The sequence below is a fragment of the Mytilus trossulus genome, chromosome 9 (assembly GCF_036588685.1).
Source record: "Mytilus trossulus isolate FHL-02 chromosome 9, PNRI_Mtr1.1.1.hap1, whole genome shotgun sequence".
Taxonomy (NCBI): domain Eukaryota; kingdom Metazoa; phylum Mollusca; class Bivalvia; order Mytilida; family Mytilidae; genus Mytilus; species Mytilus trossulus.
Window position 1 is genome coordinate 28511872 of NC_086381.1, and position 21613 is coordinate 28533484.

At 30.6% G+C, this 21613-nt stretch overlaps 1 protein-coding gene across 1 annotated transcript in view; it reads left to right on the forward strand.

The window, feature by feature from the left end:
• The first annotated feature begins 1951 nt into the window (after positions 1 to 1951).
• The window catches only part of LOC134684536 (uncharacterized), a 33711-nt gene continuing 14049 nt past the window's right edge, over positions 1952 to 21613 (forward strand). Inside the window, exons 1-14 of the mRNA XM_063543826.1 lie at positions 1952 to 2164; positions 2617 to 2770; positions 3199 to 3449; positions 4115 to 4141; positions 11003 to 11200; positions 12253 to 12276; positions 14207 to 14348; positions 15675 to 15910; positions 16198 to 16362; positions 16985 to 17174; positions 17587 to 17832; positions 19533 to 19750; positions 20463 to 20568; positions 21048 to 21164. Coding sequence (XP_063399896.1) covers positions 1952 to 2164; positions 2617 to 2770; positions 3199 to 3449; positions 4115 to 4141; positions 11003 to 11200; positions 12253 to 12276; positions 14207 to 14348; positions 15675 to 15910; positions 16198 to 16362; positions 16985 to 17174; positions 17587 to 17832; positions 19533 to 19750; positions 20463 to 20568; positions 21048 to 21164 — 2287 coding nt within the window. The remainder of the gene's footprint in view (positions 2165 to 2616; positions 2771 to 3198; positions 3450 to 4114; positions 4142 to 11002; positions 11201 to 12252; positions 12277 to 14206; positions 14349 to 15674; positions 15911 to 16197; positions 16363 to 16984; positions 17175 to 17586; positions 17833 to 19532; positions 19751 to 20462; positions 20569 to 21047; positions 21165 to 21613) is intronic.

Here is a 21613-nt window from a genome sequence, read left to right on the forward strand (position 1 = left end):
TGTCAGTTATTTAACTGTAAAATGAGAAGAAATAAAGATTATTTATATAAGATAAGGTAAGTGGTAGATTGAAGTTGAAAATACTACAGAGAAAATCCTTGATGCAAAGGCTTTTCAGTCTGTGATTTAAGATCTGAACAAACTAGGTTTCATTATAGAGGCATGATTGATATATAGTTTACACTGGGTGGTTAAAGTAATGATTAATGTAATTTCTTTTCAGTTTGTTGAGACCTACAACACCTTTGGTAGCCACACAGTCACTGGAGATGGAACCTATTATTTTACTGTTGTGGCCTATAACCGTGCCCTGGACCCTTCAGACCCAGTGTGTTCTGACGGTGTTACTATAGACAGTTCTGTACCAGGAGTTAAAGAGGTGATTGTCAACGCTGCAGTGATTTCTGGTGGCCTAGTCACAGATGTCAGTCAGACGAATTACTATGTCCTTGGGTCAGATCGTGTACGGAGGTTGATTAAAAATCATACTGCTGACTGTGTGTAAGTATTTACAATATATATCAGATTCATTCCTACAATTAGCCTTTTTATTCTATAAAAATAAAGGCATTTGAATACTTCAGTACTACAAGATTTGTTATATGAATTGTCCTGATGATGCCCAGTAATCATGATATTTTCTTCTATAGTTTGTATTATTAAGTTTGTGTATCAGACATTCGTACCGTCCTGTCATTTATAACAGTGTTCATCTGTTTTGATTTTCAATACACCTTATCGCTATTAGCCTACTCGGCTGGCTGACCTGGCCACTTGACGCACACAACAATCATTTTTCCATTGTGGTGTCAGATATTTTGTTTTATGACGTCAAAATTGTACTGGAACCTTTGTGATATCCAATAATGGCGGACAAATAGCGATAAGGTGTATTAATACTTTAGGCTTGCAACAAGAATATAATTTTATTTGAATGAGAATGTTTATGAGATCTCTTTAAAATGCAGGTTAAGCTTAAGCATTGCATTTATAATTAATGGTTTTTTTTTGTGATTGACAGCAGTAAAGCCACTACATTGAGTGATATTGACCTTTACCCTCAACAGAGATTTGACAACAATGACAGCTTGATAGAAGTAGATGGCAATGTATTCTGCAGTAATACATCAAGTGCACCTAGCAATATTGGTTTGAGTTTATCTAAAGCGTCTCCGGTATGTATTCAAGTGATCTAGAATTATAGGTCTAAGTTTGTCTAAAGCGTCTCTGGTATGTATTCAAGTGTTCTAGAAGAATAGGTCTAAGTTTGTCTATAGCCTCTCTTGTATGTATGCAAATGCAACCACCCATATTGGTCTAATTTGGACTTTTTTTCCTGTCATGTAGTTAGGAACATCTAGCAGTAAGAGTTTAGGTTTGCCTAAAACTTCTGTGGTATGTAATTAAGTGCACCCACATTACTAACTATAACTGAAAAAAAATTATATCTATAAAGAAATTGCTTTGAAATGTTATGTTCATCATTTCATCAACCAAATGTTAACATGCTCATACTGTTTTTCCCTCCTTGCCGAATATATAAGGCCTATTAAGGTGGTACCCAACACCTTCACTAAAATTAATTTGGCTCGTTTCATTTTCATAAAATTTTGACAAAGTATTGACTTTGACCCTTTGACAAAAATAAAAAAATTTCAAAAAATTTTAACCAGTCGTTTGATCAGTAAAGTTACACTGGTTATATAGCACTTTGACAAACACTAATTTTGAACATTAAAAAGCTTAATATTCCCTTAACAACGCAACGTAATTAAAACGTTTAGCTGATTTTACAGAGTTATCTCCCTGTAGTGTTAGGTACTTTAAGTGCCATTTTCCTTCCTCTTTTATAATTATAACAAAAGATGGTATTGTATTTTCTACAGATCAAAGTCTTCTCATTTTCCCCCTCTCTGACAGTATATGTTATGTTTTGGTGTTACAGATGGAAATGTCATGGAAGCCTTTAGATATACCAGCCAAAATATTTGATTATGAGGTTGGTTTCTCCTCAACAGCAGGAAGTGCAGCCCCTGATATCATGGCGTTTGAGTCAACAAAACAACATGCTCATATGAGGATAACCCATGCAAATGTACCTGATGCCATGGAAATCTACATCATTATAAAAACTATCAGTAAATCTAACGTAGAAGGACTGACAGTAAGTTTTTATTGTTTTTGATAGAAAATAACCTCTAAACAAACAGTGGATGTAGGCCAGGTTTTTGATGGACACGGCCAGTCATACTGTGTGTCCAAAAAAATGGGTACAAAATGTTCACCAAGGCATTCTTGGCTTCTTTGGAAAAAAATGAGTTTGTATTTTATGGCCAGCATAGCATATCAACACTGAACTACACATGAAAATAAACATACCTATAAACAATTCAAACAACACAAAAACGTTGCTTGTACGTATGCAATTTAAAGTTCAAACTGGTATTTACTGGTTTTCAAGTTCATGTCTTTTCAACAATTTCTTTTATAATTGTTAATGCTAAGTTTTAATGTTTTCAGTGTTTATTTAACTTCATGTCTATTTTTGTTTTGCTGTATATATTTATGATGGGCAAGTAACAATCCATATTTTTCAGTGTTAAATGTTTTTTTCAGACACTGGGACCATGTTTTATGGATACAACTCCACCAGATTTTACTGGTTCTATAACTGTATCCCTGTCTGGAGAATATCTGGAAGCCTCCTGGGCATTAAATGCCTTCTCAGATAGTGAAGAATTGTTTGATATGGATTACCAGTTTGCTATAGGTATAAAGTTAATATATAAACAGATCATAACAAAGTTGTCAGCCATATAGTTTTCCCCTTGTCCATCATTCCGTCATTTCGTCATTTTGTCATACCTCAGGAAACCAGTATAAGGAGTTTATTTTTCTGAAAGCCTTCAGATATAAGCCTGATTTTTGATATGTGAGTTAACAATGATGAGATACAGATCAAGTTTAAGTTTAAATCTGCTCCGCTAATTTTGGCCTAAATTACGGGCTTTGGAATTTGATAAATTGCTGAAAATCACAGTTATACAGACTTTTTTTCTAAAAGCCTTTCATTGAACATACCACTCAGATTTATGCCTGTTTTCAGGTGATGTTTAATTAACATGAATAGGCACATTGGCAATGCTTTTGTTAAGATTAATTTTTTCAGTTCAAAATCATTGTTAATATGATTTGTAGGTCAGACACCATATGGAACAGAGATACAAAACTTTAAACCTGTAGAGGGAAGTACAACCTGTGTATTGACCTCATCCCCAACTTGTACAGCTGTCAATATAACAGAATGGAATATTCATGGACACCATACATATTATATATCCATTAAAGTGACCAATACAGCTGGACTGGTCAACATTCAGACATCTACTCCATACATTCATGACGTCCAGTTACCTGCTGAAGGACTTGTCCTAGATATTGACACTGAGGTACTGTATATATGTATTTTATATTACAACTTGGCACATAATGACATTTCTGTACAATTAAATTATTTTCTATAAACAACACAACCAATGCTTTCAACATTTTAATTTGTTGCTACTAAAAGATGATATGGTGGTAAGGTTCAATATTGGGGACATGCATTGTTGTCTTCTCTATGGTCGGGTTGTTGTCTCTTTGACACATTCCCCATTTCCATTATCAATTTTATTTTACTGATGTTTAGGGGGTGTAGTCATTTATAGATTTGAAATTGGCACTTTATGTTGTTTCAATGCAATTACTTCAGTTTTAACCAATGCGCTTAAATTTTAATATGCTGTAGCTGATGACAAAATGATGGTCATATTAATCTCATTCAGAAGTTCTTGTACAATGTAGATAAAACAATAGACACAGAATTTGGCAGATCAAACAAGCCTGAAAGCGCTTCTCAAATTACACATTAATTTTGATTTGACATCCCATTCTTTGTTTAGTTTAATTGAGTTCAAGTATAGAAATGGAGTTTATGAAATATAAAAACATTTTGAGTTATATATAGTCTTTTTATGGGAACAAAGTGATACTAAATAGTCTTTAATATTCATAAAATGATGTTTATATTCATGCATTAATTCATTTCTGTTTTATTTATTATATTTTGCAGTCTTTCTCAACAGACATTCCTTTGATGGTATGTATAAAAGCTGTATTTTACATATTATTTACAAATATTCTGAAAGCATTTATTGTTTTATAGTTGTTTTTTACATAAAAAAAGGAAATAACATTATTATTTATTTATAAGTTTGTCACATGATTTAGAAAACTTTTATATTTGTTGGCTTGACTTTGCCAATGTACTATGAACTACCTATCATAATTATGCAATATTTTATTTTATATGTAGTTTTGCCAATAACTTGTTTAAAAAAAAGTAAATTAACCAGTTCATTGTTTAACCAGAGATCAATCTATTGTAAAGATTACTGTGGATTCATTAATTTTCGTTGGATACCAATTTTCGTGGATTTCGTGGTTACAGGTGAAACACGAAATTAGATGTTCGACGAGTTACAAATTTTCTATAGGCTAACATGAAGACTTCATCAAAACCAAGAAATTAAATATCCACGAACATGCAAGTTTTCCCTAATCCACAAAAATCAATGAATCTACAGTATGATAGAATAGCTTTGAATTCTTGACAATCCTTTTTATCCAAATAATCAGTATATCTGACTCTTGTATTAACTTTTTTTTTTAACTTTTGATTTTTTTATTTCCAACAATTACAACATATACATGATATACATACAATATAATACATATAAGATAAATACAATGTCATTTTTATAAATAAATCTTAATTGGAAATATTTTACATTTTCTATTGAAAAGATAAAGAAATAAAAAAGAATAAAAAAAAAGTAAAATGAAATAGAAAATAAATAAATAAATAAAGAAGGAAAAACAAAAAAACAAAAAATAAAAACAAAACTCAAAGGGATTATCCAGTTACATCCCTATCTTTATTTTTAATATCACATAAATTATGCTGAAAAAGAAAATTTACGAGACATATTTCTTTCGTAACAGCCATCAACACGATCAAGTACATAACATGGCAATAATATTTTCTTTAAAAAAGATTATAATTAAGTTGTCATAAGTAATTGTAACAACAACAAAAAAGACATTAGCCAGTATACAATAATAGTTTTTCAAAAACATTCCATACATTGTCAAATTCAGTTATCTTTTTATTTTTTACAGCTATCATACTCTCTAATTTATACATGTCTTTCAGTTTCATTATAATTGCTTGCAATGAGAGATTCTTTTTAAAGCATCTAGAATTATACATATATTGTTTAATATAAAGAAAAATCATGTTATATGGGTTGTTGGGAAATATCTTGGATAAGTCTCCAAAAAGAAAGTTTAATTTATTCATTGGGAGACTTATTCCACCGGAAAGGAACCAGTTATCAACATCCTGTAGAAAATCTTGTACAGTATTGCAAAATAGGTGTTCTATAGACTCATTATCTGATTTACAAAATGTACACAAAGGATCATCAGTCAATTTTATTTTAACTAAATACTGATTTGTGGCAATAATGCAATGGTTAATCCTATATTGCAGCCACTGTAATTTACTATTTTTAGTAACAGCAAAAGGCAGTCTGAAAATCTTTTTCCAGTTCAAGTTCTGTTCACCTAAAATTTTAACCCACTTAAGCTGTCCAGTAGGAATAACATTATTTCTTGTCAGTACAGAATACATATCTTTTGATCCTTTACAATGTTTTAAAAATATTTGTAGACATGATGGTATAAAAGGACAAGCTAATTTGTAAGATCCTTTAGGGAAAGATTTGGATGCCTCTTTCACTGCCGAAATAACACTGCTAAATTTAAGAAAATCTGTGTTAATGTTATATATTTGCTTAAATTGATCAAATGAAATATACAATCCATTTTGGTCAACTATATCATTTACAAATCTAATACCACTTTTGAACCAATCTTGATAAAATACTGATTTATGACCAATCTTAATATTATTATTTAGCCATAGTGGATTTGATAAAAATGAATCATAAGTAAAATTTCTTTCTTTTTGAATAATCATTTCCCAGGATCTTAGTACATCTTTCCAAAAATGGTTATTAACTGTCATATACAGTTGTCTAATATAATCAACACCACAACTAAACAACTTTCTTTTATCTATATTTGACATGAAAATATTTTGCCATTTACTATCTCTCTGCAAAATCCTCCTAATCCATGTTGATTTAAGTGCTGTAATGAACATATTCAAATCAAGCATTTTCAAATCACCCTCCAAATAGTCTTTGATTAGAATATCCTTCTTAACTCTATGTATAGGTGAGTTCCATATGTATGAATAAATAAGTTCATTTATTCTCTTAATAATATCATCTGAAGGATTTGGCAGAGAGATAATGAGATGGTTTACAATAGGCAAGACTAGAGTCTTAATCACAGTTATTCACCCTATAACAGTTAGATTCCTTTTAGACCATTGTTTTAAAGTATTTTTAATCTGTACAATTCTTTCAGAATAATTTATTTTAACAATTTTTTCAAGATCTACATCAAAATTGATTCCTAGTAATTTAAAAGAAGTTTCACCTCAGGACAGATTTCTGTTAGGACCTAAAGTATCTGTACTATATTTTTTGCTCCCAAACCAAATAACTTGTGTTTTTGTGAAGTTAATATTCAGTCCAGATATTTTTGCAAACCAGCCTAATTCTAATAATGATTCTTGTAAAGATTTTTCACTCCCATCCAAAATCAAAGAGGTGTCATCAGCAAATTGTGACAATTTATGCTCAACCCGTGTGACCTCTATACCACTAATGTCGCTATTTCCCCTTATTTTCAATGCCAGAATCTCAACACATAAAATAAAAAGATATGGAGACAGGGGGTCCCCTTGTCTACAACCTCTTCCAATTGTAAAAAAATCTGAAAGGTCCCCCCCCCCTGGATGACAGCAGAGTTGATATTATTGTAAAATACTTTAACCCAATTGATGATAGATTCGCCAAAATTGAAAAATTTCAAAACATTTACCAAAAAGTCCCATGATATTGAATCAAAAGCTTTTTCGAAATCAATCAAAAGTAATAACCCTGGTATGTCATGTTCCTCTGTGTACTGTAATATATCATAAATGAGTCTTATATTTTCCCCAATATACCTTCCACTAATAAAACCAGTCTGATCAAAATTGATCAATTTATCAAGGACACTCTTAAATCTGTTTGCAATAGCTGCTGATCCAATTTTGTACACAGTGTTCAGTAAAGATATAGGGCGCCAGTTTTTTAAAAAGTGGCGAGGTTTATTACCTTTTGGTAAACAAGTAATAATCCCTTGTTTTTGTGTAACAGATAGTTCCCCTGTTTTTGCACCATAATTTAAAGAATTTACAATAAAAATTTGAAGATCCTTCCAAAAAAATTTATAGAACTCTGCTGAAAAACCATCCGTTCCAGGGGTTTTGTTGTTTTTCATTTTTTTCAATGCTTCTCCAGCTTCTTTAACAGTTATTGTACCTTCCAAGCTTTCTCTTTCCTGAGATGAAAGTAAAGGAACATTTAAATTTTTCAAGTCTTTTTTAAGATCATTTAAAGTACTTTTAGTATCCCTTTTTTTATAAAGATTGTCATAAAAATATTTAACTTCATTCAAAATATCTTTTTGTTTTGTTATAATTTCCCCATTTTCTTTCTCTACTTTGGGAATAATTTTGCTCATAAAATTGCGTGATTCTAAGCCACAGAAATAATTAGTAGGTTTTTCCCCTTCCTGTATCCATTGGACACAGGATCTTACTAATTTCCCTTTTAATTTTTGTGTTCGTAAACTTTCAAGCTCATGTTTTTTTGCTTCTAATGTGTTAATGGAATGTTCATCAACTCTTTCCTCTAATTGAGTTATTTCATTTCGAAGATTTTGTTCCCTTTTTTCGTCTTGCTTTTTTTTATAGCTTGAGTATGAAATTGTCTTCCCCCTAATTTCCATAAGAAGAGTCTCAAGCAAAAGCTGACAATTAATTCTAAAATGAATGTCTGTATTATCTATTTTGTCAATATTTTCCATATTATAAACTAAAGCACAATATTGTGTTTTCACTTCCTGAATTTTTTGCTTAATAGTATTTATATAGTCTATATCATATAATAAAGAGTTGTTAAACTTCCACAAACCTTTTCCCCTAATGAAAGGGTTAAATTCTAAATCTAGCAAAATCATAGAGTGATCTGACCGATAGCTTGGAAGTATATTACAATTTTTTAGACTGTTTAAAAAAATTTCAGTGAGAAGAAAAAAGTCTAATCTAGCCTGTTTAAAAGGATTTCTCTTCCTCCAGGTGTATCGCTGTACATCTGGAAAAAGTTCTCTATACAGGTCTATCAAATTTCTTTCTTCAATAAATTCCAATACTTTTTCCCTAGCTTTCGAATTGTTGATATTCACATGGTTGCAATAATCTATACATGGGTTTTGGACAAGATTGAAATCACCACAAATAACAAAGTATTCATTTTCAAAATCATCAATAACAGACATAATATTAGAAAAAAGAACCGGATTGTCTGTATTTGGTCCATATAGACATACAAGAGTTATCTTTCTATTTTCTACAAGAATATCTAAAATTAAATAGTTTCCATTTATATCTTTTTTTTCTTTCAATACTTTGCATTCAAAATTATTATTAAACAAAATAGCTACACCTCTAGAGTTTGAGCTAACAGATGAAAAATAACACTCATAACCCCACATAGATCTCACTATGTTTTCTATATCATTTGTAAAATGAGTATCCTGAATACAATATATATTACAGTTCTTTGACTTCAGCATATCAAATACGTCTCTTCTTTTTAATGTGTTACGAAGGCCTTGACAATTAACAGACAAAATCTTTAATGAACTCATTGATAGTAAAATGATTGCATCCAAATTACATCAAGTAGTTGAATGAAAGAAATAAAAATTATTTTCCAATAATGATGTAAACACAGAAAAGTAATAAGAATGGGGATGTCAAACAGGATAATTTTCAAAGGAGTGTTTAAAAATAAATGAAAAAAAATAGAAAAATAAATGAGAAAAAGTTTTAAAAAATATTCAATCGATTGAATATGACAATTTTGATAAAGCATTTTCATAATTATGAACAATGTTTCACAATTTTTTAGTTTTTACAGAATAATATCTTTACATTAACATTTGCCATAAGTGTCACTTATAATTGTAATTGTGAGAAGTATATATTTACATTTTCAATTATAAGAATAATAGAAATAAGTGACTCAAGGGAGATAACAAAAAATACAAGTTAAGTCACCTTAAACATTATAAATGTCATGATTGTATATATATGCCTAGGTTTTAAGTATACTAATTTAACCATAAAGTTTCTATATAATATATTTCTTATTATTATAAAATAGTTATTGTATAAACATAATCTACAGCAGAAATACTTGGACATATTGATTCAAGGGAGATAATACAAAATTAAAACAAAAACAAACAAGAAAACATTGAGTCAGCAGTATTCAATATAAGTAGTTAAATTATTTCTTATTTCTAGATATAAATGTGTATAATTTTACAGTTACTAGTTAAGGTGTCAATATTAGTACTTGTAAAAACATTTTCTATTAATTTCAGTTAAAACCAAGAATTTCAATACATTTTGTCTATTTTCTGTTTTGTAACCTTGTCCTTATTCAATTGTCATATTCAATCGATCAAATAAGTTAAACTTCAGTTGTAAACCATCTTCCATTCTACCATATACTCCAGAGTTGTAAAACCATACAGATTCAAAACAGTTCATGTCTCTCAGTTTACTAATAAGCTGCATGTTTCTCCAGGTAACATCGTCACTAAAGCGTACTTTGTTATTAAGGTTTTTTCTCTCTACCATCACTTTTCTTTTAACATCACTATTGAAAAGTCTAACTATCATTGGTTTTGGTCCAGGTTTGTCTGATGGTAAGCGGTGGATTGCAACAACATCCCGCTCTTCAAGGTGAACATTAAGATCCCTTCTCACAGTTTCTATAAAGTCTGATCGCAAATTCTAATCATCACGTCTGGGAAAGTTCATGACTTTGATGTTGTTTTTCCTAGAGTATTGCTCATTATAGTTTGCACTAGTTAATGCCTCTTGGTTCATTCTGGTTGAATCCTCTAAGCCTTTTTTGTTTTTAATAACTACATCTCTGGTTTGGTCAATTTGTTTTTTAAGTTCTTCATTTTCTATTGATAAGGCTTCAAACTTGTTTTGCATCTCTTGCATTTCTTTCTGTACTGTTACTAATTTAGTGTTTAGCTTCTTATCCATAGTTGATTCAAATCTTTGAAATAGTTTGGTCACAATAGAGGTAACAATTATTTCTAAATCATGGGTTCTTACAAGATCTTTTGTAAGTATGTCAATATCATCTTTTTTGGTTATCCCCTGAAGGTTTGTTTTGATTTCATCAAGGTCCTTTTGTAGACTATTTAATCCACTAGTGTCCATGCTATTGTCTGACTCACTAGACAACTCTGAATGAGTTCTTTTAGGTAATTTAGGTTGTGTTCTAGCTTTTGTTTTATCTAAATCCTTCCTGGCTGACAATAGTGTTTGAACAGTTTTAGTGTTAGTAGATTTCTTTTCCTTAGGATTTTGTCCAGTTTTATTACTTGTTAAAGAATTGCCTCCAGGCATAATGTTGTTTGTCAATATAACTGCTCAATAGAAAATCAATAATTCAACTCTAAAGATCCAAATGAAAATTCTTTAGAAGTTCATAGATAAGTAATTCCACATCAAATTTCTTCAAAACATATATATTAAGAATCCAAATTCACTTCTTCATCCTTTGGTATTGGTTTTAATAACTGGCACTTTGAAAAAATAACTAAATTCTGCAAAAACTGAGGAGCTGATGTTTATGGTGTTGACAGCTCGGCGGCCATATTTCTTCTTGTATTAACTTATGTTTAGGACAAAGAAGATACAGATTTCCAAAAAGTCTCCAGTAGTATGGCTGCTCGCTGGTCAGGATTTGCTCATCCACATTTAGATGTAACCTACAGTATAAGTATTGGTACTACAATGGGAGGTAGTGATGTTGTATCTCTGAAGGATGTGGGTACCAGTCTAGCTCACCAGGAAACTGGACTTGCTTTGACACCTTATCAGGTAATAGTTTTCTTTCACCTGTATAAAATTATATATAGATTCTACCACTGCATCGAGTGTAATACTATATTTATCCACTCGAGACAGTTAAATTTTCAAATTTAAAAAGTCGAGGCTTGCCTAGCGTTTTAAATATTTAAAATTTAACTGTCGAGAGTGGATAAATATCGTAATACACGAGATTTGGTGGTAGAATCTATATATGATTAATAGCAATTATAACAGAAGCGAATGACATTATATCTTTGAAAGATATGGGTACCAGTCTAGCTGATAAGAAAACAGGAATGTCTCTGAATTAGTATGAGGCATTCCTACTAAAAAAATGTATCTACACAAGCTCACAAGAAGCAAGCACTATCCCTGGTAATAATCTTGAATCGATTTCAGTATTCATATTATTTACAAAGAATTGCTGTTTATCTATGAAAGATAACATGTAGCCCACCAGGAACCAGGAGTGTATCTCATCTTATAAATGATTTTAGTACATTATCAAATAAACTTTCTTAGATAGGATTATTCGATCTTTCCTATTAAGAATTTTTTTAATTTCTCTTATATTGAAAAATAATAAAAATATAGATAAAGAATTCTCATAATATGTAAGTGGCAAAAATTTAGCATTGCATTAGATGTAGTAGTCCCAAATGTTATTTCAGAAACTTTAAACAAATTGGTTTGTTATTCCCCTTCAGGCAGGTTGTCTTTAACTGTCAACAGTCAATATAATATAATGTAAGGAATATGATTGTCAATGAGAACAACTATAGAAAAAGAATATGTGGTATGATTGCCAATGAGACAACTATCCACAAAAGACCAATATGACACAGACATTACCAACTATAGTTCACAGTACGGCCTTCAACAATGAGCAAAGCTGTCCACCAGGGTTTATGGTGTGGATGTTTCAAAGCAATTACAGGTTACCATACAGCCTTCTAACAATGAGAAACCCCTTACCATAAAGTCAGCTATAAATGACTGAACAATTTTAAAGGAGGTACCTATTTCTTTTTTTGAGTTTGTATGTTTTTGTATTTTTTTAGACATATTATTTCACTGTGACAACTGTAAGTTCTGTATGTGCGTAGCTTGCAAGGTCCTCATGCCCGTTAGACAGTTTTCACTTGACCTCGACCTCATATCATGGATCAGTGAACAAGGTTAAGTTTTGGTGGTCAAGTCCATATCTCAGATACTATAAGCAATAGTTCTACTATATTGGGTGTATGGAAGCACTGTAAGGTGTACATGTCCAACTGGCAGGTGTCATCTGACCTTGACCTCATTTTCATGGTTCAGTGGTTATAGTTAAGTTTTTGTGTTTTGGTCTGTTTTTCTTATACTGTATGCAATAGGTCTACTATATTTGGTGTTTGGAATGTTGTAAAGAGTACATGTCTAGCTGGCAAGTGTCATCTGACCTTGACCTCATTTTCATGGTTAATTTGTAAAAGTTAAGTTTTTGAGTTTTTATCTTAAACTATATGCAATAGGTCAACTATATTTGATGTATGGAAATATTTCATGATCTACAATGTATATATCAGTGGTGCAGGTTTTATTTGACCTTAACCTCATTTTCACGGTTCATTGCTTAGTGTTAAAGGAGTAAGTTCGGTAAGGGCCATATTTGGCCCCAATTATAAAGTTCATATTTACAAGACAATAAATGTTTTAAGTTGCCTTAAAGACATGTTAGATAGTTGAACAGAACTGTTTTTGTCAAAATTTTATTCTAACACGTTGATTTTTACATCCAAAAAAGGTCAAGATAAGGGATTTTGGTGAAAGTTGCCAAAATCAGCTAGATTTCACCCAAATAAAGGACCAGGAAACATAGAGCTTAAGATTCAAATAAGACATGTGAAATGTCTTTACAAACATTATTTTAAAAGATCTTTGTTGTCGACAAATGCACTCTATGTTTCCTGTCCAATGATCTATGGAAATTCACCCATTTCCATTGATTTTTTCGTGAAAAATCAGTATGAGTACAACTTGTGACGTCATAATGAAACGCAGAAACGTTAAATTTTTAACAAAATGGTTTATAGCCTAGCTAGTCAATGTATTAGGTATAATTTATCGTGATATTGGTCGATTAATCTAATTTTGAAATTTACGATAAAAAAGGGGGCCATTTTAGGACCATATCGAACATACTCCTTTGTGTTTTGGTCAATTTTTCTTTAACTATTAACAATAGGTCACCTACATTTTTTGTATGGTAGAATTGTTAGCTGTACATGCCTGTCTGGCATGGTTCATCTGACCTTGACCTCATTTTCATGATACATTGGTCAAAGTTTAGTTTTTTTGGGTTAATTTTAAGTTTATGTGACATTTGTAATAAAGCTTTATATCTAGGACTATCAACATAATATCAATGATTAGTAAAGAAGGCGTGACATTTGAGATGTGATCTAAGTGCTTACTTTCAATATATATAGTAAACATGAATGTTTTGTCTTTTGTAGATCTGATCGTGAACCAACATAAAAAAGGTATGTCATTTAATATTGTTATTTAGATCAACAACCAATAAGTTGGAGATTTTATATTTAGTTATTTCATTCCTGTGTAGGTCAGTCTTATACAACAACACACATTTAATTGTGCAAGTTCATTCAAGGATGACAAGAAATGTAAAAGTAAATTTAAAATGAAGATGTGGTATGATTGCCAAAGAGACAACTCTTCGCAAGAGACAAAATAACACAGAACTATAGGTCACTGTATGGCCTTCAACAATTAGCTAAGCCCATACCACATAGACAGCTATTAAAGGCTCTAAAATTTCAAATGTTAAACAATTTATTAAAAAACTTACGGCCTTATTTATGCTAAAATAATGAACGAAAAATCAAATATGTAACACAGTAACAAACAACACTGAAATTAATGACTTAAGTCGATGTATGTCTTTTTCCACTTCAACTCCTGAATAATTGCTACTAATATAGAAATCCTATTTTTATGGTACTACTTGTTTAACAGGACAACAGAATAAACTGTGAAAATGAACCAGATGTCCAGTTATCACTGAATTCACTGAAGGCGTACTGGGCAGTACCAGACAATATAAAACCTTATACGACAGATGCCTTTATTGCTGTGGAACAAAGATCACCGGTTGGAAGTAAGTTCATTTATAGGTTGAATTTCATGCAGTGATTTTGAACATTTATTTAAAGTTTCTGTTTCTTCATATGGAAATAAACCTTTTTTAAAGAGTTAAAAATTCATAGAAATGATAATCATATTTTTTTCAACATTTTCACATTTATGACTTTTATCTTGATTGGTACCTTGAATTATTCCCTTTATTACCATGATTACAGAAATGCTAAGATATATATTGTCTGAAATATATATCTTAGCATTTCTGTAATAAAGGGAATTGTCTGTATTGTCTGAAATATATACTGAAAAAAAATAAAAAAATATACTAGTTAAAAATATTGATAACAGTCATTGAAGATTGGTGAAAATTGTTATGTCAAGTTGTTTGAAAATTTGTTTCAAATAAAACAAAGTTATGGAAAGATTTGGTTTCAATTCAACTTGTGAAGTGATTATCAAAGTCAAAATGGAAAAAACTGGTTAACTCCTTAGTAAACTACTACTGGATAACTAAACTAAAATCTGAAGCGTCAGAAAAATCATCTTTAAACCTTTTAAACTATACTGATGCTGAATTTGGAAGCATTCATTCTATTTGGAATACTTGTGGATCTGAATCTTACTCTACCTTACGTGCCTGTATCAAATCTAAGTTAGCATGTAACACTTATACTCTTCAATGTGATAAGTCTAAATTTAGTAAACGACAAATTAGTGCAATCTTTCGCTATGTGGAACTGAGGATGAGAACCGGTTACATTTTATCTTGAGATGCAGTAGTTTATAATTAATTAGATAATGTGAGAAACAGTTTTATACAGAGTCTAAAAACTTTTATTAAAGATGTTGTAACTACTAAACTTTATGATGAACTATTTAGTTCCGAAATCAACACTTTACAGTTAATTATCGACTGCAGTGTATTTCATTTTCTGTCCAGAGGCGATGTTTTTAAAGTGGAATGTATTACTAGAGGACTATGTTTTAAGTTACATCAGATGCGATCGAATTTATTGAGGTAGTACTAATAAATCAATATCAAACAGCTTAATGAATAAGTGTGCAAATGTGACAATTGATAATTTGAAATGGAGCAACGAACATTTTAGAGTCCAATGACTTGCGCTTCAGTTTCAGTCATGTATATATTCATGGGATGTATTTATTCTCGTGTGTAAATAGAGGTGGTGGTTAATGTGTATAAACAAAGGCGGAACAGTACAGACTAAAGTAAAGTAAGATTCCTCTTTACTTATATTTGATTATTCTTCTAACTGTATATACTCTTCACTTAGTATTTGACGTTTATACTCCATTTATCACCTATTATTATTAATTTTAGACGTATGGACTATCTTTCGTGAGTATGCACATGTATCAACTGTTTTTGACATCAGCATAAACGATTTGGTACTCAGTCCAGGTATAAAGTATCGTTTATCACTGAAACTTTGTGCCAGGACATTCTGTTTCTCTCCAGTCAGTACAGATGGTGTCATGGTAATGGCTATTCCTCCGGTCACAGGGGACATAGATGTGGAACATCAAAACACCACAATAACTGGTGGGGCGAAGAAGGTTTGTACAAAGTTAAACAATTCTAAACATAAATTTTTATATTGAAATCTGATGCTTGATAGGAGAGTTCATTTATAAAAAAATTATTTGGCAATATTTTATTCTTGAATTAAAATTCCAGCAGGACAAAGTTTGTTTAGATTTACATGGAGAGTGCATATTCTCATTTTGTTTATGCAAATCAGTGATATAATAAAGATTCAATTTTTAAGTGTAAGTCAAATAAAGATTGAAATATAAATTATTTTACTGCAGTTGATGATGAAATGTAATTTATTTTACTGCAGTTGATGATATCAATTGACAAGTTTTATGAACCTGACATTGAAGACACAACAGAGAAATATAGTGCTGTCTGGAAATATGAATATGCAGTGACGGATAACTCTGTAAAAGGGAAGACATATTTTGCATGGACCAACTTAGATACATTTACAACAAATGGAAATAGGGTGAGATATTTTATAACAGTTTTTTATCACAACATTCAATATATCCTTTCCATCATTATTTTTAGAAACCTACCAATGGAACATATTCTTAGATATTCAAGTCAAAAAATGATGTTACACCTTTTAATAAAATTGCATAACTTTTGCAAGGTGCAGGAATCTAACATCTGTTCTGAAAATATAAATGATGTCATTGTTAAAGTCATCTTTAAAACCTTGAGTTATCTCCCATTGTCCAGAATTGTAGTTGAATCAACTACAACCATTGCATTAGTTCATATACATCGCAATACTTAATACTACTTCCCACTGATAAATTAGGACAATCTTTACCTTTCAGTGCTAACAAGTACTTTGATAAGAATCAAGATTCTGTTAAATTATGCTGGATCAAAATCAAATACAGTTGAAGATCATTAATAAATAAACTAAAGTTTATAAGTAGTGCTAACACTCAGGTTCAAAACCTTTGGAAGTCCTTACAAGTCACAGTTGACATGCAAATTATGTAAGGATTATATATTTGAGATTTGAGATGAGTAGACAAACAACGAATTTAATGAGTTTGACACTCTTTAAGATATTTATAAAAATGACTTGAAACCAACTTTTGAATTTTCAGATCAACTTTGAAATGGTACTAACAGGAGAGATGGACTTCTCTCGCTGTAAGAGGTTTTCTATCAGAGGATACGATCAAGTTAGACTGACCTCCACTGTATCCACCGAAATCAAAGATTGTAAAGCATTTAATCCAATCCTTATTAACCCAAATATTGTGATAGATGCTGTAGGAGCTGCCAGTGCAACAGGTTAGTTTATTTTCATGGCTGTGGAAAATGTTCTTACCTTATTTCAAGGCAGTGCTTTCTGATATTCATTTAATTATTATAACTGAACTTGTTTTAAGAATATATCTATACATCCTCAAGTGAAAAACTTTCTGCGATAAAAATAACTATTTGTTTGTTTGTTTATTGTCCACATCAAGTTTTCTTATTTTTTAGTCAAGAAAATCATTATTATTGATTTCATCAGGTAAAGATAATCAATAAGTTATTACAGATAGTCCTTTTTTTGATGGAGAAATATGTTTTAAAAAATAAATTAAAAAAAGAAGAATTTCAATGCAGTGCACTCTTGATACATTATATACATCTTAGAAATAACCAAGTATTAGCTATTGTTTTTGTTAACATACCATCTGTCTTATTTACTTTGTAGAGGGAATAGGCATGCCAATTTTTTTGGAAGAGAATGATAGATGGAAACCAGCTGACGAGGATTATACACCATACAAGAATCTTATTTCAGCCGTGTGGCCAACACTGCGTCACGGAGAAAATGTCAATTATAAGTATGCCATTATAGATGCCAAAAATGTTGATGTTACAACGTACTATAAACAAGTTGGTCAGCTGAGCTTGGTAGATCAATGTATTCCAGATGCTATCAGATGTGGAGAAACTCGTAAGTGGTGGCTCTCTTTGTACCATGTTATAAGAACATTATCCAGTCAGATCAACTTTGAATTTTATTACATTTTCTGTCATTTTGGATCACAAATGACTACTGCATAAAAATAATCAGTTAAGATGTTACTGCAATTGTAAAATTTTAATGTAGAACAGAAATTTGATTTAGTAGACTTTAAATTTCATTTTCAAACCTTATGATGTTTTTTTTTTAATACAAAAACAGAGAATGCAAGATTGATAAAAAATTTCCCAAGCTCTACTGTGTAAGTGGAGATAACTCAGATAATATAGGTACATTAATTTTATCCATGTTAATTTTTATCTATTTTTTCTTTATATTTTATAAAGCATTCCATAAGAGCATTTGTATTGTTATTTTAGTACATAGTATAATAGTGCCTTATCATGTATAAGTATTACAAAATTTGATAGTTTTGCACACACTAATTAGAAATATGAAAAATTGACATACAAAATTTCAGGTAGTAAAAAGTTTGGCATTCAACTTTTAGATATAAACATAAATATTTTCACAAGAATATTTTATGAATTACACTCTTTTTGTCAGCTTATCTGATGTATAAAATTGATAAATGAAGGATTCAGCAAAAATTGTCCAGTTAATTATCTCATATTATTAGTGTTGTCAACGGTTAACCGGTTACTCGGTCGAACGACCCAATACTGAATACCAAAAACGCTAACCGGTTAACCGGACTTTTTGTCAATTTTAATAGATTTTATATAAATCTGTATTAAAATCATTAAATAGATATGTTTTTTTTTTAAATTGTTGTCGTGGTAATGTATTTGACAGATCAATTGTCCAGTATATTGATTGCTACTGTTAATCCTTAAAAAAAACCATAAAATTAATTAGAGTTCGGGGCAGGATCTTAAAGAAACATAATTAGTTTTTGCAATAGTAACTGTAAATCAGAAATGAGATTAAACTTTACTAATTACTACATTATTTCGTTTTTGATCTAATATTGTGAAAACCTACATATAAATGTGCAGCCTCCGTAGTGCAAGGGTTAGTCTTAATTTAAATCAAAAATTGTGAAATGCAAACCAATGTAAATTTACTTAATGTATACGTGAAAGTACGAGTAACATGCTTAAAGAAAAAAGCAAACACAGTATAGAAATTGGTCGCTTGTGAAGAATTGTCCCATTGGTAATCATACAACATCTTCTTTTTATTATAATTAATCATTTCAAATAGAAACACAACACATTACTTTCTGAGACAACAAGCGAAAAGGAAAGAATAATCGGTTTCAGACATATGACATATTCAAATCTACGATATTAATATATATTTTTTTTTCAATCTGAAAGTCGTACAACCGCTATAGTTGATACGGTATATTTGATTATTAAAAGTCAAATTTCGCTGGGAATCCTCACGGACAAGCCTTATAATGCTAAAGAAAAATTTCAATTCTAAAAGCGTATTTATGACTTGGATGAAAGGTTGTCAAATTGACACTCATATCACATCTTATATCTATGTGTAGGGTTCTATAGATAAGGCTTTCAAACACCAACTTAAACTACCGGTTAACCGGTTAATCAGTCGAACGATTATCCGAGTAACCGGTAAGGCAAAAGTGTACAATTTGACAACCCTACATATTATATGAATAACTGCACAGTTTGTTAAAATCATCAATGATTTTGCTGCAGATAGAGAATTTATGAATGAGGAGTTCACACACAATGAACTGGTCCATGGTACAAGATACACAGTGTGCATATATGCTGCTCCGACTGCTATAGTGAATGAAGATTGGATACTACAATTACCAGCTGTCAGTGCATGTAGTGATGGAATTATCGTAGATCTTACTCCTCCTACCGCTGGAAGGTTGTGGATTGGTCATAATATAAATACAATCTATCAGGTAGGTATTCAGCCTTAGGCTTAATTAGGTCTCCCACTTTTCTATAATACAAGATGACTGTACTGTACTTCAATGATGTCTTACTGTCTTTAAATCCAAATACAGTATATCTCCACTTAACTCATTTGATTGCTTTCTTGAAGGGTTTTAAAAACAAATCACTGCTGAGACTAAAATTTTGATCAGGACTTTAGATGCATAGATTGATTTTAAATCTACTGTGATGTAATAAATTTTAGTTATCACTCAAAAATCTTATCAATTTTATCATTTTTATAAGCCGGTTTATGGGATATATTATGGTATACCAATGTCTGTCTGTCTGTTGTTAACATATCGACAATTACTCAAAAATGCTTTAACCAATTCGAATGAACTTTGATGCATTGTTTATTACGTTTTATATTAATATATCCATATCTATTGTGCTGTAATATTTAGAAGGATTGGGTAGTTTTGGAAGTTATTATAGCTGTTAAGTAGTATTTGAGAATAGAATTTTTAGAAGAAATCCTATGATATGAAAAGATGTCATATTTAAGTTAAACATTTTAGTAAAAAACTGTTCAAACTATTGTTTTTTTCACCAATTTTTAACAAACTATTAATTGTTTTGGTTTAGCCGTATTTGGTGTAAAACTGTTACATTTTTTTTTATTAATTGAAATAGTATCCATTTTTGTTTTATCATATTGTTTTTTTTCTATTTTAGACATCTGATTCAGACATGTATGTAAACTGGGACAATTTCCAAGATGTGGAAGAATTTAACAATGGACCACACCCATCTGGAATTAAAGAATACATACTAGGAATTGGTGAGAAAAGCACATTAACCGAATGATTTTATTCTGCTTTCAATTCAGTAAAAGAGATTTGTCAATAAACTTTTAGGGGTGCAAGTGTATTCTGAAGGATTACCTATTCCTAAAAATATAAGTATGGGTGTACATGGGTGGAAAATGAACAAATATGATTTTTTTTCATATAGATTAATTAGACCGTTGGTTTTCCCGTTTAAATGGTTTTACACTAGTAATTTTGGGGCCCTTCAAGCTTGTTGTTCGGTGTGAGCCAAGGCTCTGTGTTGAAGGCCGTACATTGACCTATTATGTTTTTTTTTTTTAAATTGTTATTTGGATGGAGAAATGTCTCATTGGCACTCACACCACATCTTCTTATATCTAAATATAATGAGTTTATATTTCCTTGGGAATATCTAGTTTTATTGTTTGTTGACTGAATGCCAGTTATATCTGGCAGGTTTATAATGATCTGCCTGATTTATTTTTACTAGGTATGTCTACTGGTGGTAATGATGTTGTTGCATTTGAGAATGTTGGAGTGCTACAACATAAAGCCTTACATCAACTGAATTTGCAGAACGGTTACAAGTATTATGCTACTCTAAAAGGTTAGTAGAATGTAATCAACTCTAAAGTTTATACTTAAATAATAATGATTGAAGTTGAATTTCTTTTTGCTGAATAGATATAATTTTAATAGAAAGGATTAGTGTCAAATATGATTATTGCGATGAATTTAAAACTTTTCAATTGTTTTAGAAGGTATGTTTACCTGTATATGTCTTCTAGCTTGTTGTGTTATATGTTTCTTGTTTGAATATTCAACAGCCATACTAAAAATTTACATTTATTCTATCTTAGAATTGCCAACATAAATACTTATCCTTATGACAAATTGCTTGAAAGTATAATCCAACTTTTTTTCCCATTTTATTGTCCAACTCTGCTGCACATAAGTTTGCAACATGAAATATGCAAGCAAAAGTTGTTCGTCACAAGTGTTATTGAGAATAACCATTGATCATTACACTGCAAAGTTATTAATTTATTGTTTCTG